Source organism: Scyliorhinus torazame, chromosome 17 (genome assembly GCF_047496885.1).
Source record: "Scyliorhinus torazame isolate Kashiwa2021f chromosome 17, sScyTor2.1, whole genome shotgun sequence".
Classification (NCBI taxonomy): domain Eukaryota; kingdom Metazoa; phylum Chordata; class Chondrichthyes; order Carcharhiniformes; family Scyliorhinidae; genus Scyliorhinus; species Scyliorhinus torazame.
In genome coordinates, this window is record NC_092723.1 from 49,545,450 (window position 1) to 49,571,422 (window position 25,973).

At 48.4% G+C, this 25,973-nt stretch overlaps 1 protein-coding gene across 4 annotated transcripts in view; it reads left to right on the forward strand.

Moving 5' to 3' along the window:
- The window catches only part of LOC140393864 (receptor-type tyrosine-protein phosphatase R-like), a 164,660-nt gene that overhangs the window by 123,100 nt on the left and 15,587 nt on the right, over positions 1–25,973 (forward strand). For all 4 annotated transcript variants that reach the window (XM_072480399.1, XM_072480403.1, XM_072480402.1 and 1 more), the window contains exons 5-7: positions 14,039–14,123; positions 19,992–20,071; positions 20,677–20,814. In XM_072480399.1, the coding sequence (XP_072336500.1) occupies positions 14,039–14,123; positions 19,992–20,071; positions 20,677–20,814 (303 nt within the window). The remainder of the gene's footprint in view (positions 1–14,038; positions 14,124–19,991; positions 20,072–20,676; positions 20,815–25,973) is intronic.

Genomic DNA, 25,973 nt, shown 5'->3' on the forward strand with positions numbered 1-25,973 from the left:
TGGTTCCTTACGCACAGGGACACTGATGGTGTTCACAAGGACATGCCACCATTAACATCACCAACTCACCAACCAAACAAGAAAGACTCTCGACCATAATAATTAATGGATTTTGGACTCATGCATATGTTTTGGACTTATTGTTTAATGATCACTGTTATCATAACTTGTACGGAGCATCACTTATCTACCTAATTTGTTCAATTTTCTTTAACACTCTACAGAAAATATGTAACACAAAAAAAGGGGGGATGTGGTGATATGCATCACTGTAAGTACACAAACGGTTAATGTAAATACACGTAGACTAGATAGACACTCAAGGGAATACCAGAGACATGACACACAGACAGTCAACCAATAGGTCAGTAAGATAGGATACGACCAATGGACATACACGATACACATAGAGGTGACACTACCACAGGAGGGCATTACACCAACCCATATAAAAGGACACAGCATGATGTTCCTCTTTCCAGTGGAGACACTCAGTGTGTACACAGGGTTGATTTGAAACACATCACACCCACCACGTGCTTCGTCGGTCTGGGGAGCTATAGAAGGATTAACAGTAGAGTCGAATCCAAGTAGGAGAATTGTTAATAGTTTAATAAATGTGTTAAAGCTATCTCCAAGTCTGAACCTTCCTTTGTCAGAGTGCACATCAAGGAAGCAGCTTATGCTACGTCAAGTGCACAACAAAACACTAATTAGCAATAGCCTTCAGCTGTGAAACTAAAGGCTGCTCACAGTCAATGAGAGTTAAAGTGACCTTCAGCATAGGAACAAGAGTAGGGCTCTGTCCTGGAAGTGTTTGGTAGGATAGACAGTCAGCAGTTGTAGTTGCCCCTGTTATGTGTATCCAAAATATTTTAAGATGGGGGGCTTGAAGGCCTCACAGAGGAAGACCACCCTTATCTCCCCCGTCCAGGGGTGACCCCTGTCCTGGAATGCTTCAGCCCCCCCCTAACCAAGCCCAACCCCCTGAGATGTCCTCCACTGAACACTGGGGGCAGCAGCTCTTATGTCATTGAGCTGTATGCTGGAAAATGGAAATAGCTACTCACCTCCTCAGTTCCCCTCAGTAACCATTGCCCCAGCTTCACGGTTTTAAAAAGAGTAATGAATGACGCCTACGTGATGTTTCTCTGGGGAGCCGGTTAATTCCCATGAGGCCGTTGCATTCGGCTTCAATCTCGCTAATGAAATGGAAATTAATAAAAATTAGAGTTAATGATATGTTCGCCATATTTGGGCGTGATCCGGAACTCACCATCTGGAGCGGGCTGGTTGGATGGCAAACTGATTTGCGACCGGCGCGAATCTCGATTTTGGCCTTTCCCGCTATTTAACCGGCATGCCCAGATCTACGGCGGGCGCAATGTGGTGGTTAAATTACACCCATTGTCAGCTGTAACCATTTCACGTAATAAAAAGACCTGAATTTGTTTTTCAAGGCATTTTCAAACTTCTACAATAACCTTGAAGGTCAGTTAAAATCCTGGAGAAATGGCATGAAAGAATTCCAACAGGGATTCAATCTAAAATTTGCAGCAGAATATTTCTCTCGGGTAAAATTGTTGCAATTTGGATCATTGGGAATAGGGAAGTAATTGTACATTTCTGCCCAAGAAGAACCAGAGGTTTAGAGCTCTACAAACCCACCCTCATTGAACTGTCACGTTAAGGTGAGGTTTGTTAACCCTGGCTACATCTGCGTTTTGCCAAACATTAATTCGTAATAGAGCAATTTTAGTTAATCTTGAACGTGAGCAAAGGGCTAACATAATGAGCAGGTATTAAAGCAAAACAAAAGCACTGAAAACCCATTTGTAAATAGCCCTTAAGTACAGCACAGATTCTAATATATCCAAATTAACATGCTTCTTGTCCCACATCATCCAAGTGCATTATTCTCACAAAATGGATAATTACTGTGGTTTGTGGCAAAAACCTGTTAATTAGGATATCCATCATGTAAACTCTTTAAAACTAAATCACAAACATTAAAGACATACAAAGCAGTTGCAGTGACTAACCACACAAATTCATATCCTTATAAGCTTTTTAAATGAGCTTCCTCACGCAAGTTAAACCAAATGGATGCTATCCTGTTCCAATGCTATTTCATACTTTCCTTTTCAGCACATGGATATAATTAAAAGACACACACTGGGACCTGACAACACACAAATGGTCTTGACCAAACAAATGAGCAATGTCACAGATGTGTTAGAACATCAGTCATTAAAGTGTTCTCATTATATTGTTAAAGGGGATCCTGCTACGTGTTCCGATTATATGGTTGTCATGGTCTCACTGCTGTGATTATCCCTCCTCGTTTTGGTTTCTTGCTGTGCTCGATTTCTTAAATCGAAACCTAAACCAATGGAGTAAGGTGCATGGCTAGAGGCTGTATCCTCCTACTGTGGAGCCGCCTTGCACTTTGCCCTGTAAATCTGTATGGTCCTTCATGTTATTAAAAAAGTGGGGGAGAAATGTTTCGATTCCTGAACGCAATTATCTCCCCACCTTGTTCAGAAATTCACCAAAAGAAATATGCTTAAAATAAAGAATTGAAGACTAAAAATCATAGGGACTATTTTATAACAATAATTTAAGTCCTTAAACTAATTAAATCTATATGGGGAATCTCAGGTCAGTACATTGTCGGTGTTCCCTCATTTACAGCAACATAGCCATTGGCCGGGATTCACCAATCCCGCGGCAAAGTTCTGACGCGGCATGAAAAGCAGCGCGAACCACTCCAGCGTCAACAGTGCTCGATTGTCAGGTATTCACTCCTTCCTAGGAGGCTAGGTCGGCGCCGGAGTGATCTCCGCTGCTCCATCCGGCACGGCATGGACAACGCGAGTCCACGCATGCGCGTTACGGCCGGTGCAAGTTCACGCATGCGCGCCGCGGTCGGTGTGAGTTAGCGCATGCACGTGGGTTCCCGTCTCCACGTCGGCGCCCGGGCAATATGGCGGACCCCTACAAGGGACCGGCGCGGAGGAACATAGGCCCCCACATAAATAGCCTGCCCGCTGATCGGCAGGCCCCGATCGTGGGCCAGGCCACGGTGGAGGTCCCCCCTGGGGTCGGATCCCCCTGCGCCCCCACCAGGAAGGCCACCCACAGACAGAACTCCGAGGTCCCGCCATGTGGGACCATACGTAACGTATGCTGGCGGGACTCAGCCGAACTTGGCGGGCACTCGGCCCGTCAAGAACCAGAGAATTGCCGGGGGGGGGGGGGTGGCGCTTTCAACGGCCCCCGACCGGCGGTGCGGCGATCCCACGGGCGCCCAAAAATCGGTGCCAGAGAATCGGCGAGCCGAAGTCGGGGCGGCATGGCGCGATTCTTGCCCCCCCGTTGGGGTTCTCCGATCCCGCACCCGGCCATAAAGTCTGATCAGACTCACGAGAAAGGGAATTTGAACAAAAAGCAGAAACATATGAGTATCTGGAACTGATGAGTTCAAGTCTAACAGTTAATCATTTGTCATGTATTTGACAAATGTGATCAGAACTGTCAGCACCAGTAGCAAGATTTATGATCTAAAGGAAAGTGGCAGATTGCAACTCATTTAAACAGAAGGATTTTGTTGAGTTTTAATAGTCAAATAGAATAAAATATATTTAATATAGCAACCCATAGGAATAACCCTCTTTGAAAATAAGCCTGGATGACCCCTTTTACAGCACTGTTACACATGCACATTTGTCTGGAGTGCTGAATCATTCTTTGACCAGACATTAGCTCCATCTATTGGCTAAACTTGGTTATTCTGTTTACTTCCAATTAATCTTGACCACCATTTCATAATAGAAATTGAAAGAAACTGATGTGTGCCAGAATGAACATTTGCACTGGGGGCGGTCTTGTGGTGCAGTGGGTAACATCCCTGCCTCTAAGCTTGAAGCTCTGGGTTCAAGTCCCACCCCAGCACTTGATGGCCAAGGAAAGTTCATTTATAACTCAATCAAACAGGTTGATTATTACCCTGCAAATCATTCCAACACATGTCAATGGGAGACCGGAAGAGCAGGAGTGATTGCTGGTCGGCAGGGTGAAGGGAAGAGTATTGGTGCCTTCATCATGATCCATAGCCCCAGAATATAACATGCGTGTAAAGGTTTATGTTGCCACAGTGACTTCCCTGAGTGAACTTTAACACAGCACGCACCACACATGCCCTGTTATGCAATAGGGACAAGTCACAATGTTGGGTGTGACTCAGTATAAGGAATGAATAATTAGTTAAGTGAAAACAGAGTGTGGCAATGGAGAAACTAACTGAAATGGTAGATTAAGGCCATTGTGACGAAAATGGCAGATGAGCCCAGAAATTCTAAATTATGCCCACAAAGTTATTATTTCTGCCGGGGCAGGACAGGGGCTCGGCCAGGGTGCACGCATGCACAGTTTCTGGAGGTAGTCAACCATTTAAATCAGCAGCTGCCTTCGCTGAAGTGGGATTTTGGTAGACCAAGATTGTGAAATCCTGGGCGAAATTCTCCCCCAACGGCGCGATGTCCGCCGACTGGCGGCAAAAACGGCGCTAATCAGACGGGCATCGCGCTGGCCCAAAGGTGCGGAATGCTCCGCATCTTTGGGGGCTGAGCCCCAACATTGAGGGGCTAGGCCGGTGCCGGAGGGATTTCCACCCCGCCAGCTGGCGGAAATGGCGTTTGTTGCCCCGCCAGCTGGCGCGAAAATGCGGCGCATGCACGGGAGCGTCAGCGGCCGCCGACAGTTTCCCGCGCATGCGCAGTGGGGAGAGTCTCTTCCGCCTCCGCCATGGTGGAGGCCGTGGCGGAGGCGGAAGGGAAAGAGTGCCCCCACGGCTCAGGCCCGCCCGCGGATCGGTGGGCCCCGATCGCAGGCCAGGCCACCGTGGGGGCACCCCCCGGGGTCAGATCGCCCCGCGCCACCCCCCCCCCCCCCAGGACCCCGGAGCCCGCCCACGCCGCCTGGTCCTGCCGGTAAATACCAGCTTTGATTTACGCTGGCAGGACAGGCAACTTCTGGGCGGGACTTCGGCCCATCCGGGCCGGAGAATTGAGCGGGGGGTCCCGCCAACCGGCGCGGCCCGATTCCTGCCCCCGCCCAATCTCCGATTCTCCGATCCCGGCGGGGGGTCGGAGAATGACACCCCACATGTGTGCAGATTAGACCAAATAATAACCGTTCCAAACTTGGTGAATTCATTTAGATAGCCAGGGTATTGCCATGGAATAGTAAGATACCCATTCAGTTATGGTCCTGGGACACTTTTCAGAGAGGCAAGACACCCTTTAGGGCAGGTAAACCATCCTTTGGGATAGATAAGGTACCTTTAGGAAGAGGTAAGGCACCCTTTGGGATTGTTAAAACAGACATGATTGTGCATAAAAAGCACATAAACACATTGGAACTGTCAAAGCTGCCAAAGAGCTGTCAAGGAATTGTAAAATCTGTTAAACAGCTGTCAACGGTCACAAGGAACTGTCAAAACTAATTGGAACTTTGAAAACCAATTGAAACTGTCAAAACCCATTGGAACTGACAAAACTACCTGTGGTAGTCTGTGTAGAGGTATTACGGTACCTGGTAATGCTGGAACACCATTGGTAGATATTGTATGTTTCCTATTGGTCAAGCTGTTTGGTAGCTCCGCCCTGCAAGGCGGGGTATCAGAGCCCGTGCCGCCCCAGCAGCGTTCTTTCTGTACCTGAGCTGCTGGGGGAAACATCTCGCTTATTAAAGCCTTCAGTTGGACTACAACCTCGCTTTAGTGGTCATTGACCGTGCATCAATTTAATAAGCTAGATTTAAAAGGATGGAGCTCTGAATCAAGCCAGAGTGTCTGCAACTCAGCCCCCACGCGGCGAACTCAGCGGCAACCTTCAAGCACTGGCTGGCATGTTTTAAAGGATATCTCGGAACGGCCAAAAACACACCCACGGGAGAACAGAAATTGCAAGACCTGCACTCGAGGGTGAGCCCGGAAATTTACACCGTCATCGAGGACGCGGACGACTTCGATGCAGCAATGGAGCTGCTAAAAGGACATTATATTCGCCCGGTAAACCAGGTCTACGCCCGACATCTGCTAGCAACAAGGCGACAAATCCCTGGGGAATCGCTGGAAGAATTCTACCCTGCGCTCCTGGTGTTGGGGAAAAACTGCAGCTGCCCGCAAGTTTTGGCGAGCAACCACACAGAACTCTTGATCCAGGATGCTTTTGTGGCAGGTATGCTGTCCTCCCAAATCTGCCAGCGATTGCTGGAAAAAGACACCCTAGGTCTCAAGGAGGCACGGGCCCTTGCAGACTCCCTGGATGTGGCCTCCTGAAATGCCTGCGCTTACGTTCCCGACCGTGCAGCAGCCCCCTGGGCAGCGTGGAACCCCTCCGCAGCCGACCCCGAGACATCTCCCATCCCCCCACAAGCTTGTGCTGCAAGGCAGCCTGGCAACCCCGGGGGGCCCCGCTGCTACTTTTGCGGGCAGGCCAAGCACCCCCGGCAGCGCTGCCCGGCCCGCGCATCCACCTGCAAGGGATACGGCAAAAAGGGCCACTTTGTGATGGTATGCCAGACCCGTGCGGTCGCCGCGGTCTCCGATGATGAATGCGGAGTGCCACCACAAACCTCTCCAATGTCCTCATGCGGCCAGCGGGCACCGCCATCTTCCTGCTCCAGGGCCACTTGCGGCCCTCAGGCGCCGCCATCTTGTCCCGCAGACGCCACGTTCGATGGATGGGCGCCGCCATTTTGTGCACCCCCAGACATGTGCGACCAATGGGAGCCGCCATCTTGTATGGACTCCCAGGACCCCAGCTCGGCTGACCGCACACTGCCCGAAGAGAACACTCAACTGCTGCGATTAGCCTCGGTGACCCTGGACCACTCCCGGCCTTGGACACTCTCAACTGCTACAACAACAGTACTAATCAACGGGCACGAGACGTCCTGCTTAATCGACTCTGGGAGCACGGAGAGCTTCATACAACCCGACACTGTAAGGCGCTGTTCTCTCCTCGTCCACCCCGTTAATCAAAATATCTCCCTGGCCTCTGGTTCCCACTCAGTAGAGATAAAGGGGTTTTGTGTAGCAAACCTCACGGTCCAGGGAAGGGAGTTTAAAAATTAACGGCTTAGACTTCCAGTGTAATCTCCACAGTCTAACTTTCAAATGCGGCGGCCCTATATCCCCGCTCACTGTCTGCGGCCTCGCGACCCTCAAGGTCGATCCGCCTTCCCTGTTTGCGAACCTCACCCCGGATTGCAAACCCGTCGCCACCAGGAGCAGACGGTACAGTGCCCAGGATCGGATCTTTATTAGGTCAGAGGTCCAAAGGCTACTGATGGAAGGAGTCATTGAAGCTAGCAACAGTCCCTGGAGAGCTCAAGTAGTGGTGGTAAAGACCGGGGAGAAGCATAGGATGGTCATTGACTACAGTCAGACCATCAACAGGTTTACACAGCTGGACGCGTATCCTCTCCCCCGCATATCCAACCTGGTAAACAGGATCGCGCATTACAAGGGCTTCTCCGCGGTGGATCTTAAGTCCGCCTACCACCAGCTCCCCATCCGCACTAGTGACCGCAAATACACTGCCTTTGAGGCAGATGGGCGGCTCTACAACTTCTTAAGGGTTCCCTTCGGTGTCACTAACGGGATCTCGGTCTTCCAGCGCGAGATGGACCAAATGGTTGACCGGTAAGGTTTACGGGCAACATTCCCGTATCTCGATAATGTCACCATCTGCGGCCACGACCAGCAGGACAACGACACCAACCTCTGAAAATTCCTCCAGACCGCAAAGATCCTTCACCTTACGTGTAACAAGGATAAATGCGTGTTTAGCACCGACCGCCTAGCCATCCTCGGCTACGTAGTGCGAAATGGAGTTATAGGCCCCGACCCTGAACGCATGCTCCCCCTTCTGGAGTTTCCCCTCCCTCACTGCTCCAAGGCCCTGAAGCGCTGCCAAGGGTTTTTCTCTTACTATGCCCAGTGGGTCCCCAACTATGCGGAAAAGGCCCGTCCCCTGATCCAATCCACAGTTTTTCCCCTGTCGATAGAGGCCCGCCAGGCCTTCAGCCACATCAAAGCAGACATTGCAAAGGCCACGATGCACACCATCGACGAGTCCCTCCCCTTCCAGGTTGAGAGCGATGTGTCTGACGTAGCAAGGCGGCCACCCTCAACCAAGCGGGCAGACCCGTGGCCTTCTTCTCACGTACCCTCCATGCTTCCGAAATCCGCCACTCCTCAGTCGAAATGGAGGCCCAGGCCATAGTAGAAGCTGTGCGACATTGGAGGCATTACCTGGCCGGCAGGAGATTCACGCTCCTCACTGACCAACGGTCGGTAGCTTTCATATTCGGTAATGCACAGCGGGGGCAAGATAAAGAACGATAAGATCTTTAGGTGGAGGATCGAGCTCTCCACCTACAACTATGAGATCTTGTATCGTCCCGGGAAGCTAAACGAGCCTCCTGATGCCCTAACGCACGGCATATGTGCCAACGCACAAGTGGACCGACTCCAGGCCCTCCATGAGGACCTCTGCCACCCGGGGGTCACTCGATTCTTCCATTTTATCAAGACCCGCAACCTGCCCTACTCCCTCGAGGAGGTCAGGACCGCCACCAGGAACTGCCAAATCTGCGCGGAATGCAAGCTGCACTTCTACAGGCCAGAGAACGCCCACCTGAGAAAGGCTTCCCGCCCCTTTGAACGCTTCAGTATGGACTTCAAAGGGCCCCTCCCCTCCACCGGCCGCAACACGTACTTCCTGAACATGATTGACGAGTACTCCCAGTTCCCATTCGCCATCCCCTGCCCCGACATGACCGCAACCACCGTCATCAAGGCCCTCCATAGCATCTTTGCACTGTTCGGGTTCCCCGCTTACATACATAGTGATAGGGAGTCCTCCTTTATGAGCGACGAACTGCGTCAATTACTGCTCAGCAAGGGCATTACCTCGAGCAGGATGACCAGTTACAACCCCCGGGGTAACGGACAGGTAGAGAGGGAGAACGGAACTGTCTGGAAAACCGTCCTACTGGCCCTACGGTCCAGGAATCACCCAGTCTCCCGCTGGCAGGAAGTCCTCCCGGATGTCCACCACTCCATCCGGTCACTGCTTTGTACCACGACCAAGCAAACACCTCACGAACATCTCCTTGTCTTTTTTTACATAGAATTTACAGTGCAGAAGGAGGCCATTCGGCATATTGAGTCTGCACCGGCTCTTGGAAAGAGCACCCTACCCAAGACCACACCTCCACCCTATCCCCATAACCCAGTAACCCCACCCAACACTGAGGGCAATTTTGGACACCAAGGGCAATTTAGCATGGCCAATCCACCTAACCTGCACATCTTTGGACTGTGGGAGGAAACCGGAGCATCCGGAGGAAACCCACGCACACACGGGGAGAACGTGCAGACTCCGCACAGACAGTGACCCAAGCCAGGAATCGAACCTAGGACCCTAGAGCTGTGAAGCAATTGTGCTAACCACTATGCTACCGTGCTGCCCTTAATTCCCCAGGAAGTCCTCCTCTGGGACCTTGCTCCCGACCTGGCTGGCAGCTCCCGGACTCATCCTGCTCCGAAAACACGTGCGGGCGCACAGGTCGGACCCGTTGGTCGAGAGGGTCCATCTTCTCATCGCTAACCCCCAGTACGCCTACGTGGCGTACCCCGACGGCCGACAAGATACGGTCTCCCTACGAGACCTGGAGCCCGCCGGATCCCCACGCACACCCCAGCCACCAGTCCCACCCTCCCTCCCACCGGTGCACCTTACACAGGATCGGTCTTTCTGCCGGCCCCATCTAGGCCCCCCCCCCCCACCCACCGACGCCCCCTGCAGACGCTCCCTTCCCAGGTCAACCGTTTTCCCCACCAGCACCGTCTAGGGGTGTCGAAGCTGCCACAGAGATCGAGGCCACGCTCCCGGAGTCACAGACGCACAAGCCTCCGCCGGCATCACCACCAAAGCTTTGACGATCACAGAGGACGACCAGGGCCCCCGATCGACTGATTGCTTCATTTTAAAGTGTATATAGTTAATTGTGAATCTGTAAATAGTTACAAAATGCTGCACGGAGGTATTACGGTACCTCCATAACTATAATTTCTACCACGTTACCATGTTGTAATATCAAGCCACCACCCCCGCTGGACCAGGGGGTGAATGTGATCGTCTGTGTAGAGGTATTACGGTACCTGGTAATTCTGGAACACCATTGGTAGATATTGTATGTTTCCTATTGGTCAGCTGTATGGTAGCTCCGCCCTGCAAGGTGGGGTATAAGAGTCCGTGCCATCCCAGCAGCCTTCTTTCTGTACCTGAGCTGCTGGGGGAAACATCTAGCTTATTAAAGCCTTCAGTTGGACTACAACCTCGCTTTAGTGGTCATTGATCATGCATCACTACCAAGGGATTTAACTCTGGTGGACTTCAATTCTTTTTTAAAGTGGAATTTTTAAAAAAAATCAGTGCTTGATATTTCACTTCTGAGGTAAGCCTGAGGGTTTCATTATAGGATTTGTGCTACATTTCTGATTTTGCAACCTAATGTTATCACAGTGGCGTGCCTGCTACATAATTAGTTTGATTTGCAGCTTCCTACGGTTATAGAATAGAGTTGTTTGCTTTCATAAGAAATTAGTTGAAGGTGTTTCACTGTATTAAATGTTTTTTTTAAAAATCAATGAGAGTGTTTTGTTTTAAAGAGTGACACTATCAATGGACACACAACTTTATTTCATGTCGGCATGGCTTCTGAGGTTTGTCTATGGTGGATACTCATTGATTTGACCTGAAGGGGTTAAGAGCTAAGGCTGGTGGGTGAGGGCAATGGGGTGGCACCAAGTTGACATAACTACTATAAAGGGCCATGGGATGAGTGGGGTCAAAGGGTGGCATGAGTACATGGGGCTCATGGGGGCGCACAGAGGGGCATGAGTTGGCATAGGAGGTATGAGGGACATGTGGGCAAAGTGGTATGTGTTGGCATGGGCATATTAGTGACCATGGGGTGGTGCATGGGGGCATGAGGAGACATAGGTTGGCAAGGCTGGGGTATGGGGAGTGTGTGGGAGGTGAGGAGGATGATTATTAGCCTGAAAATGTCTCCACTGCCACACTCTGTTTTCATACAACTAATCATTCATTCCTTATATTGAGTCACACCCAGCATTGTGACTTGTCCCTATTGCATAACAGTGCATGTGTGGTGGGTGCTGTGTAAAAGTTCACTCAGGGAAGTCACTGTGACAACATAAACCTTTACACGCATGTTATATTCTGGGGCTATGGATCATGATGAAGGCACCAACATTCTCCCCATCATCTAGTTGACGCGGAATGACTCCTGCTCCTCCGGCCTTCCATTGACATGTGTTGGAATGATTTGCAGTGCCAGAGTGCAGAGTTCGGCCTTCCGTCCAGAAGCCTTTGCACCTGGCAACCTCTGCACTCATTGCGGGGATGGTGGGATCTGGCTTTCAATGCAGCCCGCACCCCAGGAATGAAAATCAGAACTGCAGGCAGCCATTTTTAATGATCAGGTTCGCAGAGCAGAGATTCTCCCATCTCTGCACACCCGACCCAGAATCTTGGTATGCAATGTGGCCCATTAGTCATTTTTAGTTGACTAGTACCTTGAAGAATCACAAGTTATATGAATTAAAATAGGATAACAAACGACGTGCACACAGAAACATACAAATATTGTGTAATTGCAATGTTAAAGGGAAAATTGCATTTTAATGGAGATGAATATGTTCCAAAGTCACAAGCAAATGATTGGAGCATCATAAATCAGAATGTTATTAGTGACCTATTTATTTCCATCATTATCTGAGGGAAAATATTGTCACTGAACGGGCACTGTGGAGTGACTGCTCATTACCAGAAACAACTTTCAATTCAATTTTGTATGTGGCGTACATCACAACTGATGTTAAAGTGTTGATTGTCTGTCTTTATGCCAGTAAATGTACCCTGAAATAATAAAATCTCAGCATAGAGTCATACAGCACAGAAAAGAAGGTGCCAGAAAGAATGTTTTATTATTCTCCCTCCAGACATAATTTTATAGCCTCCTATTGCAAAGATGCTAAATCTTGTTGGGGTATATCACCAGGGTGACTTGCCCAGTGCTGGTCTTGCTGAGCCAGGGATAAAACATTGGACCTTCCGAACATGTACAGCTCTGCACCACATCACATGGTGCTTTCCTGAACTCTTTATGATAGTATAATTAAGAGAATAAATCTCAGGAGAAGTATAAAGGGTTAAAAAATGGAATACGCTAAGGCATTAAGTAGATGATGATGTATCACTCACATCAGTCCGTTATTTGTTTGACTCTCTCTCTCTCTCCCTCTTTGAGAGATGTTGGAATACCAGGCCCAGGAGCAACATGCTACTTCATAATAAAACCAGGAAATACTTGACAATCTCAAGAGGTCTGACAGTATCTCTGGAGAGAGAAGGGAGCTAACCTTTCAAGTCTGGATGACTCTTTGTCAAAGCTACTCCATAGCCTGCTACTCCGCAACCTGTTTTGAATTGTATTAATAAACAATGTTTTTTAAAAATAAATTTAAAGTACCCAATTTGTTTTTTTCCAATTAACGGGCAATTTTAGTGTGGCCAATCCACCTACCCTGCACATCTTTGGGTTGTGGGGGCGAAACCCACGCAGACACGGGGAGAAGTGCAAACTTCACATGGACAGTGACCCAGAGCCAGGATTGAACCTGAGACCTTGGCGCCGTGAGGCAGATGTGCTAGCCACTGTGCCAACATGCTGCCCTCATTAATAAACAATGTTAAGTAGCTACCAGAGTATGATTACAATCTGTCTAGTAACCAAACACCATACTGTAACGGCCCTTCCGGGCAAATCCCTTATTTCCCCTTTCTTTATTTTTGTTGTTATCATTTTTGATCCATGGATGCTTAATGGACATATATCTTTAAGGCAAGCATCAGAGAGAAGGAGAAATTCAAGAAGCTACACTGGATAGCCAGATCCAGACTTCTCAGCACCTGAGAGATGGGGTGGGACTTGTTCCAATTGATTGACAGGTGGCCAATGAATTGGACAAAATGCCATATTCTGCCTGGAAACAGGTGGTGATGGGTTTTACTCAAGTGGAATGATTTTCAGAGATCCAAGGAGCTTATTTTGAATCCTGGACACTCAGGGGAAGGGCCTGCCCTTCTTCTCTGTCTGTACCGAGAAAGCTGTGAGTTGCTGTATTTCTGAAGCTGCAGAGACCTGAATGAGTCTGCAGTGAAAACCATTACAGGCTGCAAACAGAGACCTGGATTGAAAGCTTACTTTGAAGGGAGGTCTGATGAAAGACAACCACCTGAAACAAAGACTCTTTTTCCTTTTACTTATTATTTTTACCCTTCTCCTCCCATCTACGTTTGTCTGTCTTGTGTGTGTGTGCGTGTAGAGGGTGGGGGGGGGGGGGGGGGGGAGAAGTTAAAGTGGGGATTAAGAATTAGATAATTATTAACCAGTTGTATCTGCTGCATATTCCATTATAGTTCTTGTTGTAAATAAAAAGTAATTGTGTTTAAATTTACAATCCTAGTGACTATAATTATTGGGCAGCAAAGGCCAAAGACTTTGGGTATTTTTCTAAGAATTATTGGTTAATTCAATTGTGCTGTGACTCCAGATCAGATGGGGCTGGAATTGACCCTGCACTATCACAGGGCGTTGTAACAATATCTATATACAATAGACACCGTGTAGCTTGTGGTCTGAGGTTGCTGGGGCCTGGGTAAAAGAACTCCAATTCCCAATTACACCAGGCAATACTGTTTGTGTTGGTCACAGAAGTATATTTACTATACTTCACACGTTTTTAATCAGCTCAGTTTTAACAATAACATTTCCAAGAATTCTGTGCTGTACTAAAATGTTTGCACCTCACTCAGCCTCTAACCTGTACGATAACCCAGATCTCATCCTGACATGTATTTTTCTCTCCCTTTAGAAAATTCCACCCAATTTTATTGACTCTGATGAATTGAATATCCCAGGGCATGCTTCTAAAAACAGATATAAAACAATTTTACCAAGTAAGTCAAAGTCTGATGGTTAAATACGTAACATTAACAACTTTAATAGAAAATTGGTGAAATTATCAAAGCCACTTTTTTGTAAAATTGTGAAAAAGTGAATTAGAATGAGAAGCTTTATTGACTGATTCTGAAGGGCACTTACCACATCTATTTTAATACTAACACTGTAAGGGAGGTACAATATATGCATCAATGTGACATAATTCTGTCCTTTGTTCCTTGTATTAACTGTGTCTTTACCAGGCCGTGGCAGTCAGAACTATTAAACGTAGAACCATGGGCGCGATTCTCCCCTACCCGGCGGGGCGGGGGGTTCCGGCGTAATAGAGTGGCGGGAACCACTCCGGGGCGTCGGGTAGCATCTTTAGGGGCCAAGCCCTCACCTTGAGGGGCTAGGCCCGCACTGGAGTGGTTTGCGCTCCGCTGGCTGGCGGGAAAGGCCTTTGGCGCCACCCCAGCCGGGGCCAAAAGGTCTTCGCCAGGCGACGCATGTGCGGGAGCGTCAGCGGCATGCGCAGGGGAGGAGGTCTCTTCCGCCTCTGCCATAGTGAAGACCATGGCGAAGGCGGAAGAAAAAGAGTGCCCCCACGGCACAGGCCCGCCCGCGGATCTGTGGTCCCCGATCATAGGCCAGGCACCGTGGGGGCACCCCCCGGGGCCAGATCGTCCCACGCCACCCCCCCCCAGGACCCTGGAGTCTGCCCGCGCCACCTTGTCCCGCCGTTCAAAAGGTGGTTTAATCCACGCTGGCGGGACAGGCATTCCAGCAGCAGGACTTCGGCCCATCGCGGGCCGGAGAATCGGCAGGGGTGGGCCCGCCAACCGGTGCGGCGCGATTCCCACCCCCGCCAAATCTCTGGTGGCGGAGACTTCGGGACACGGCGAGGGCGGGATTTACGCCACATCCCCGGCGATTCTCCGACCTGGCGTGGGGTCGGAGAATCCCGCCCGTTGTCTTTCGGAAAATAGTTACACCAAAGCTACCAAAATAGGTTACCTTGCTACTTATTGAACTGAACAATTTAAATTGAATATAACACATTGACTGCTATGTTTCCTATTGAAGAGATAACATTTCTTTATTAAAACTAATATCGATTAGTATTTAATAATTGTGTGAAATAAGAAAGATAGGAAGAGACAAAGAAATAGAGAACGCAAGGAAGGGCCAGAGAAATAGAGAAAAAGGGAAAAAAGGGAAGAGCAAAATAGAGAGATAAAAAAGAAAGGGAGAGTCAAATAGAGAGAGTGAGAAATAAAGAGGAAGGCCAAAATAAAGGAAATGAAGGAAGAAAGGTGGGAAAGGAAGAAGGATTAATATTTATATAACCTTGGGAGTCCCAAAGTGCTTTACAGCCTGACTTTTCCATGGAATAAATATGATATTCAACATCCCTAATTTTACTATTCATTCTCACTGGTCGGAATATTTCATTCAAATGTTTCATACCCATTTCATGTTTTCTGCAGTGACGATTAGACAGGCAGAGCAATTTGATTAATTTTACTCACTTAGCTACAATATCTTTGCACACATCAACTCCCTCAACACCAGCATATTGTGGCTACATTGTTATTATCTACAGGATGGACTGCAGCTAGCTTCTAAAGCTTTTATGACAGAACCTGCCAAACCCAGGACATCCAGCATGGAGAATGTTAAGGGGCATCAAGTGCATGGAAACACTGTCACTCCTGAGCTCCACTCCAAAGTCACAGACCATCCTGATTTGAACATATTGTCATTCCTTTCTTGTTGCTTGGACCATGGAACTCCTTCTTTAACAACATTGTGGAGATACTTCCACCTCTTGGGCTGCAGCAGCTCAAACAGTCGGCTCACCAACCCCTTCTCATGTGTAACTGGAGGTGGGCAATAAGTGCCCACCTTGCCATTTTTGCTCAAGTCCCAAGAATTAACTGAAAAATAAAACTTCATTCACTGTTAAATTATCCCAAAACTCAAGACATTATCCAGAATAACACATATCTGTATTAAATTTAAAATATAAGATCTAAAAGGTTATCGAACACTCAATTAAAAAAACACAATTTACCCAAGTGCACAGTCGCATGTCGAATGTGTTTTTCATAGAATCATGGAATCATAGAAAGGGTACAGCACAGAAGGGGTCCATTCAGCCCATCTTGTCCATGACAGCCCGAGGACACCCAGGTGCCCTTTCTAATCCCACCTTCTGCCAGGGTAGCATTGTGGTTAGCACCGTTGCTTCACAGCGCCAGGGACCAAAGTTCGATTCCTGGCTTGGGTCACTATCTGTGTGGAGTCTGCACATTCACCCGTATCTGCGTGGGTTTCCTGCGGGTGCTCCAGTTTCCTCCCACAAGTCCCGCAATATGTCCTTGTTAGGTGAATTGGACATTCTGAATTCTCCCTGAGTGTACCTGAACAGGCACCGGAGTGTGGCGACTAGGGGCTTTTCACAGTAACTTCATTGCAGTGTTAATGTAAGCCTACTTTTGACACTAATAAAGATTATTATTATTATTTCTGCACCCGGTCCATAGCCCTGCAGCTTAGAGCACTTAAGGTAAAAATCCAGGTACCTTCTAGAAAGAGTTTTGGTGGTGGTGCCTCCACCACCAACTCAGGCAACAAATTCTAGACTTCAACTAGCCGCTGCGTTGAAAAATTCTTCCTCATGTCTCCTTTACACCTTCTGCCACTTATCTTGAATCTATGTCTCCTGGTTCTAGAATTCTCCACCAGGGGAAACAATTTTATCCTTTTCACCCTAACGCTTCCCCTCATAGCTTTGTACACCTCAATTAAGTCACCCCTCCGTCTTCTTTGTTTCAAGGAAAATAACTCCAACCTAACTAATCTCTCCTCATAGCCACACTTTTCTAGCCTTGGCAACATTCTTGTAAACCTCACAGCACTAAGAAGCACCACGCTATCAAATGGGACTTTGCCAGGCTGACAGTGCCAAGGAAGCACCAGCTGTGCCAGGGTGCCACCCAACCCAGAGTGCAACCACCTAGGTGCCGCCGATGCCCTGGGAGACCCCTCAAGTGCCGATCAGTCTGGTCTCCGTTTGTGGAGACCAGCACTGAATGGCGCTCGCCTGAGGTTTCCGAGGCAGGAGTTAGATCCCAACGTCTCGGTAGATCAGGCGAACTGCATTTTAGAGTGAGACAGATGGTCTCATTCTAATATGCAGATTTGCCAAATATTAACCCGCCCTCAATGGGCAGGATTCAGATTACGACATCTCATGAGATCCTTTAGATCTAGTGAGGTGTGGCGAGCCGGGTAAATCCCGGAAGAGAATCTCCTGGCATCTACCGGCCGCACCGCTGTTCCTGCACAACGCGGCCGGTAGATCGAGCCCATTTTTAATTGAACTGAAATTTGTGTCACCCGCAAATATAATCATCAGGTGAGGTACTACTTCTTATAGGTGCAGTGAATTGAATAGTTTTTGCTTTGTCGTAGTTAAAGTCACACATACACTGCTTTCCAGATTTTCGCATTCACTTTGCTTTGTATGTCACTTTTATTAGCTGTGTATTCAACTTTCTCTTGATTTTGCTTCTGCGTACTGAAATTTTCATTCTAAAGAGTGACTGCTTAAACAAAAACTTATGTTCATTTTCTTCAACACTGAGCCATGCAAAGAAGTAACTATACAAAGCAAACAAATTAAATAAAGTAGATTTAGGTCAGTAAGTACATAGGTAAAATGGAATCTGGAAACTATTTGTATAAGCCAAATTAATACCTGCAGCAAAATTATATGCATGATCATACACATACAAAATCAGTCCTGAGTACAGTAGTCACAATAAATGCATGAAGGCTGATCATAATCCCACACTCAAAACCAGCGTTGTTCCTACAAATCAAATTAACAAAGTATCAGACCAGAGAACACATGAAGAAAAATAAATATATCCTGGTCATGCATATCCAATCACATTAACTAAAAACAGCAGGTCCAGCAATATAAAAAAATACAACTATATATAACTTGATAAAATGATTCAGAATTAAAATTTCAGATAAAGATGTGCCAACTAGGAGTAAGTCTGATCTAATGTAACAAATCATGTAATCATGCAATTTTTAATGCGATTACAACTATTCAAATGCAAATTCTTATTGAAGTAAAACACGAGTCCCCGTTAGGCTTGAGGAATGCCCAATTAAAAGTTATCAATCCTTAGCCAGATTCCAAGTGTGGGACAACACACAGTTTAACATCTAAAACCATGTCTAAAATGTTTCTGACTTTCATGTTTCAGGGCTGAGTTTCAACATTATGCTTCGTGTGAAGCCTTGGACGGTTCCATTTTTTGGCATTGTATTTATTCTCAATGATTAGAACTCCAGTTACAGATTGCACCACTCACACAAAGCACTGTTTTACAATGAAAGTGTCGTGGATATTTTTTTTGTTGAACACTTGTATTTGCTCAGGTGAAGTTGTTGGATGGATGATGAAAGATGGTGCGTGGTAATAGGTCAATAAGCAATCCCCTGTGTATTTCTAACCACAGTGAACGGTACCATTGTTAACAAAAATATAGAGAGTCATTCTGTTTTGCGTAGCCATTGCAGTCATCAAGCACACTCAACACAACTCAGTTCAGGGTTCCTGCTCGATTGGGCAGAATTTCCACTCATTTGTATCAATGCTGGGTGTTGAGATATTCTGTCATGATTAAACTGCAAATTTAGAGAACCATACACAGATCACACCACCCGCACCAGCGGGGATGTTTTAACCACTAAAAATGGGTGGGCTTGGTCAGGTGGGTGTTTAAAGTGTTGAAATTTTGTATCCTGACACCTGGCCTGCCTCCAGAGGGAGAATTGGTGTTGGCTATTTGAATATTATCAAGGCTGCATGGTTCACCTTTCTCCACTATTTCAAATTTAATTCTGGCCAGCTAGATTTTGCAGAAACTCACTGGCTAAAAGGAGGTGAGAACTATTGGACCAGGACGCAAGTGCTTTTCCACTCACCTGCTGGATTCAACATATCTGCCTCGCCAAGCCCTATGATCAAACACACCTCTGACCCTTCTGATCACAACCTGACCTCCAATTCCATAGGTCTCAAATCCCTGACTCAGCCCAGCTTCCAATCTAACAGGCCTCCAAAGTCCGACCACTCCCCACAACACCATCCTCCGATTCCACAGGCCTGCAATCTCTTATCTTCCCACAGGCACCAGGTTTGAATCCAACCCCACCCAGGGCCAAAGATTTGTCCCTTCACCCCAATTTGGGACTCAGTCCGGCCTCATCCTGCAAACTCTTCTCCAGCGATCCCTGTCCACCGAATGCCAAGCTGTTGATGTCCAGGCAGGGAGCTATCAGTGACTCCAGAGAATGCGGAGAAACCCTCACTTCCAGGTTTATCATATGGTACTAGACACCCCTCGACATCATCCCCACCCCCTCCCCTTCCCATGTTGCTCCTAGGAGGATCAGAAAGAAAAAAGAACATTTCCACCAGTTTATCAAATGGCTTCCAAATTAGATAATTTTCAAAGTTTTTCTGTCCATTTAGAACTGGTGAAATATATTCCAGGCAGGATTCAGTTAGGCTGTTTTGCTAACTATATCCTCAGTGTGTGGGTTGGTTGTTACTGTCCATATTTGCTCTCCACATTTGCATTAACAAAACAACACAGTATGCTCACTCGACCAGGGATCCAATGCAGATCCATGACATCACTGGGCCCAGAGGTTAATGGTGTTCTTCCCCACTGCACCCATTCAGATTTCAGTATGATTTCACTTTGGACAATTTGTTTAGGTTTTGGCCGAACGGCTACTGTAAAGTTGGGCAATTCTTAGGATGTTTTAAAAATTGTTTTGCCTCTTTTTAGACACACAGACCCGAGTCTGCCTCACATCAGGGAAGCCTACTAATCATCTGAGCTCCTATATTAATGCAAACTACATTAGGGTAAGATTACTTACTTTTCATGGTAACAGCAATATAGAAAATTGCTTCTGTCTGTGCTCAGATTTTGGCTCACTTTAACTGCACTTAGCATTAGTTTTGTCTTTAAACACGTGATCAGCAAATTCTAAATTCTTCGCCATCTTGTTAGACCTTGTTATCTATTTTTAATTACCTCAACTAATTCAATGTTACCATTTATACATGGCCTTGATCTTTTCTCCTGTCCATTCTATGATCTGTCTCGGACCGTTCTAGAGCTACAGCATAACTTCCTATTTCCAATACCCCAGATACCTTCCTCAATATAAAGGCAAATAGTCACTGTTTTAATTTGACTTGAAAGTTATCTTTCAATAGATTTGCTTTCTCACCTGGATGTGTGAGAAATTGTTTTACGCATAATGATTTGTACTAGCATTTCAATGCATTCTAGCGCAGCCCTGTTGTTTGTTTGGCTGGTTTATTGTGTAATTGTGAGCGTTGTTGTCCTGTCTTTTCCAGTAGGATTTTAACCTCCTCAGCACACTGGGTAGTGTTTCATACATGTAAACCAAATATTATATAGCATCTGGATATGATCACCTTTGTTTATCTTTTCCATGCAGGGGTATGGAGGCAAGGAGAAAGAATACATTGCTACCCAGGGCCCCATGATTAATACAGTAAATGACTTCTGGGAGATGGTTTGGCAAGAGGATTGTCCAATAATTGTGATGATTACAAAGTTAAAAGAGAAGAATGAGGTATATGAATATGAAAGCCCCTTTACTCCTTTCCTCATTTAAAGCAATGAAAAAGTTAGGAGATTTATGTCTGTGGTAAAATTGTTTCCGTGTGGAACACTGATTTTAATGTTGTGGAGAAGCATTACACTTTTTATTCACTCTTGGAATTAAGCATCATTGGCTAGGCCAGCATATGTTGCCCATGCCTAATTGCCCTTCGAAGGTGGTGGTGAACTGCCTACTTGTACCACTGCAGTCCAAGTTGTGCAAATACCTCAGTATCTGAGGAGTTGTGAATGGTACTGAACATTGTGCAATTATCAGTGAGCATCCTCACTTGTGACGATGTGTTGGAGGGGCAGGCATTAATGAAGCAGCTGAAGATGTTTGGGCCTAAGATTGAGGAACATTTGCAGTGATGGCATGGAGTTGAGATTAATGGCCTCCAATAACTGTCATAATATACACCAGTATATTATGGTGCAGACACACACACACTGATGGACATGCAGTGGGACCAATCAGCATACACAACACCGCAGCCAATCACCAGTGAGAGCACACGCACTATAAAGACAGGGGACAGGAGAGTTCCCGCTCATTCTAGTAGCAGCCAGCTCGGAGCACAGAGATCACAGCCTGCAACACAGACATTCACCATGTGCTGAGTGCATCACCTGGTTAGGACTAGGCAATTCGGGGTCAATTGGAAGATTTTTAAACAGTGCTTCCAGCTCTTCCTCAAAGCCACGGACAGGGAGAACGCCTCGGACACCAGGAAGATTGCTCTGCTCCTCTCCACGGCCGGGAAACACGCCATCCACATCTTCAACTCCCTCACATTCGCAGACGACGAACACAAGAAAAAGTACAAGACGGTTCTCCTCAAATTCGATACCCACTTCAGCATAGAGGTCAATGAAAGTTTCGAAAGATACCTGTTCCAGCAGCGCTTGCAGGGTAAGGACGAGCCTTTCCAATCCTTTTTAAAATACCTCCAAGGCTGCAGCCTGGATGAGCACGCTTTTCGCGGCCTCCCGCACTTGTACGCGCCAAACGAGGGGACACTGATGTGGAGGATCGTGATGCGCAGGCGCGCACCACGCAGCACCGCACCATGCATGCGCGGTGGCGCAACGAGCGTACTGACGTCACGACGTGCGGCAACTGTGGCTCCGCCCATTTAAAGCGGCAATGTCCTGCAAAATCGCGACAATGCCTACGATGTGGCAGACGTGGCCACTGTGCTGCCTGCTGTCAAGCAGCTCAGCCTGCCAATTTGCATCGCTTCAGCGAGCCTCGCAGGAACGTTCGGGCAATTCAACCCACGTTCACCGAGTCCGATTCCGACTTCCCGCAGATCAGTGACACCGAGGACCCGAGGGAGCCTTTTCGAGTCGCTGTTATAACAAAGAACAGGCTGTCCCCGAATCAAAACCATCAGCGGCTGTCGGTGCACAACCGATCCCAAATACGATTCCGCCTGGACGCTGGTGCTTCCGCGAATCTCCTAGCGTGGTCAGACTTTCAAACCCTTGGGGTTAAACCAACCATTCTTCCGTCGACCTGCCAACTAGTGGACTACAATGGCAACGTCATTCCTGCTACTGGTTCATGCCAACTCAAAGTGACGCAGAACTCGCGAAAAGCCATCCTTTCCTTCGAGATCGTGGGCTCCTCGAAGGACACTCTGCTCGGTGCACAGGCGTGCAAACTCAGAACCTCGTTCAACGAGTACACTCTCTCTCTCCAGAGGACACGTCTGCCTTCCAGGATGCGGACTTCAGGGCGCAACTCAATGCCATCATCGACCAGCACCGCAACGTTTTCGAAGGCATGGGCACACTTCCATACACTTACAAAGTCCTGCTCAAACAAGACGCCACGCCTGTGGTTCATGCACCTCGCAGAGTCCCAGCACCCCTCAAGGACCACCTGAAGCAGCAGCTGCAGGACCTCCAGGACCAAGGAGTGCTCTCCAGAGTGACAGAACCAACCGACTGGGTCAGTTCCATGGTGTACGACAAGAAGCCTTATGGCGAGCTCCGGATCTGCATTGACTAAAGGATCTGAATCGCAACATAATGAGGGAGCATTACCCTATCCCCAAGCGCGAGGAGATCACGTGCGAGATGGCTCGGGCCAACATCTTCACCAAACTTGACGCCTTGAAAGGATTCTGGCAAATTCAACTAGACAGGTCCAGCAGAAAGCAGTGCACCTTTAATACCCCGTTTGGCAGATACTGCTACAACAGAATGCCGTTTAGGATTATATTGGCATCATTAGTATTCCACCGGATCATGGAGCAAATGATGGAGGGCATTTAGGGTGTGCGGGTCTATGTTGACGACATCATCATTTGGTCCACCACCCCGCAGGAGCATATCAGTCGCCTCCAGCGCGTTTTCAAACGAATACGGGACCAAGGCCTTCGCCTCAACAGAGCCAAATGTTCCTTCGGCCAGACGGAACTCAAGTTCCTAGGGGACCACATCTCCCGGTTGGGTGTGCGGCCGGATGCGGACAAGGTGGCAGCCGTCACGGCCATGCAGAAGCCAGCGGATAAGAAGGCGGTCCTCCGATTTTTGGGCATGGTCAACTTCCTGGGGAAGTTCATCCCCAACCTCGCCTCCTATACCACAGCTCTCCGGAATCTGGTCAGGAAGACGACAGACTTCCAATGGCTTCCCGCCCATGAGCTCGAATGGGAGGAGCTTAAGACCAAGCTTACCACGGCCCCGGTATTGGCATTTTTTGATCCCACGAAGGAAACAAAAATTTCAAAGGATGCCAGCCAATCCGGCATTGGGGCGGTGCTCCTGCAACGCGATGAGGCCTCATCATGGGCCCCCGTTGCATATGCGTCACGTGCCATGACCCCCACGGAACAGCGCTACGCGCAGATCGAAAAGGAGTGCCTGGGCCTGTTGACTGGGGTCGACAAATTTCATGATTACGTGTACGGCCTCCCCCAATTCACTGTCGACACCGACCATCGCCCGCTGGTCAACATTATACAAAAAGACCAGAATGATATGACGCCTCGCCTCCAGCGCATTCTGCTTAAACTCCGGCGGTACGATTTCCAGCTCCTATACACCCTGGGCAAGGACCTGATCATAGCCGATGCTCTGTCCAGGGCAGTCAACACCCCGTGTGACCCAGAGGGGTTCGTCTGCCAGGTTGACGCCCATGTGGCCTTCACGAGGGCCATCTTGGTGTGGAGAAGTGCCGACGGAGGGCCCGAGAGGCTGTGTACTGGCCCGGCATCAATGAGGACATCGCCAACCCAGTGCTCAACTGCCCCACCTGTCAGCGGTTCCAGCCAGCCCAACCACGTGAGACCCTACAGCCCCATGAGTTGGTCACGTCCCCTTGGTCTAAGGTAGGCGTTGACCTGTTCCATGCGCTCGGCAGGGACTATGTTCTGACTGTGGACTATTTTTCGAACTACTCGGAGGTCGTACGCCTGCACAACATCACATCATCGGCGGTCATCTGTGCCAGCAAGGAGACCTTTGCTCGTCACGGCATCCCACTCACTGTGATGTCGGACAATGGCCCCTGCTTCGTGAGCCAGGAATGGTCCAACTTTGCCAGCAGGTACAACTTTGTGCATGTGACATCCAGTCCCCTGCACCCCCAATCCAATGGCAAAGCGGAAAAGGGCGTCCACATCGTCAAACGGCTCCTCTGCAAGTCTGCCGATGCAGGATCCGACTTCTACCTCACCTTGCTGGCCTATCGTTCGGTCCCACTCTCCACGGGCCTGTTGCCAGCCCAGCTGCTCATGGGTCGCACCCTGAGGACCACGGTGCCGTCCATTCATGTCCCAGACCTCGACCATGTTCCGGTCCTTCAGCGGATGCAACAGTCTCGTGCACAACACAAGGCGGCGCATGACTCTCGGGCGACTGATCTCCCTGCTCTGGCGCCGGATGACAACGTCCACATCCATCTTCTGGAGGATGGCTGGTCTGCAACTGCTGTGGTTCTTCGGCAGGTGTCTCCCCGCTCGTTCCTGGTTCGTCTGCCAGATGGTTCCATTCGCCGTCGCAATCGTCGTGCCCTTCGTCTCGTTCCACACTCGCTACGTGCTCCTCCACCGGTGCCACACCCTCCTGTTGTCCCCAACCTGCATTATGTGGAGATTCCGAATACTCTGCATCCTCCTCACTCTGCCGTGGCCCAGCCCGTTCCTCAGCCGGTGGCTCCTGACCCACCCTTGAGGCGGTCAACCAGAATTCGTCGCCCACCTCAGAGACTTGACTTATGAGTTTTACAATGTTGGACTCTTTGATCTGTTCTGTTATCCTGTTTCATCGTTCCAGTAGTTTGTACATAATGTTCATTTAGTTGTTGGTGTGACACCCTATTTCTCTGCACCAGCAACCTTCCCATGTAAATAGATTAGTCTCATGTACATAGTCATGTAAATAACACGCACACACATAGTCAGGAACATTCACTACACAATATTTATTGTCACGCAGGCACATGTTCTTTATATAAAAGGGGGGATGTCATAATATACACCAGTATATTATGGTGCAGACACACACACGCACACACTGATGGACATGCAGTGGGACCAATCAGCATACACAACACCGCAGCCAATCACCAGTGAGAGCACACGCACTATAAAGACAGGGGATAGGAGAGTTCCCGTTCATTCTAGTAGCAGCCAGCTCGGAGCACAGAGCTCACAGCCTGCAACACAGACATTCATCATGTGCTGAGTGCATCACCTGGTTAGGACTAGGCAAGGGTCAACAGTTAAAGCTGGTCTTGCATTTACCCACAGTTCAGGTATGTTAATATAGTTAACCTTATAATAAAATAGAGTTGCACCACTTCCAGTGTTGGTGACCTGTTTGTGATCCAGAACACCCAACACATCAATAACCACAACCATCTTTTTTGTGCGAAGGAAAAGTCCAACCAACTCGAGTGGGGGAAATCCTCTGTCCCATTGATCAAACTCAAAATCACATGGGATTGTGTCAGAAATAGTGGGAAAATAGGGGACAGGATTCTATAACCCCGCAGCAGAGTGTCCACGCCGTCATAAACGCCATCGTGTTTATGACGGCGTGAACGGGCCGACCCGACAACTAATTCTGGCCCGCAAAAGGGGTCAGCACGGCACTGGAGCGGTTCAGGCTGCTCCA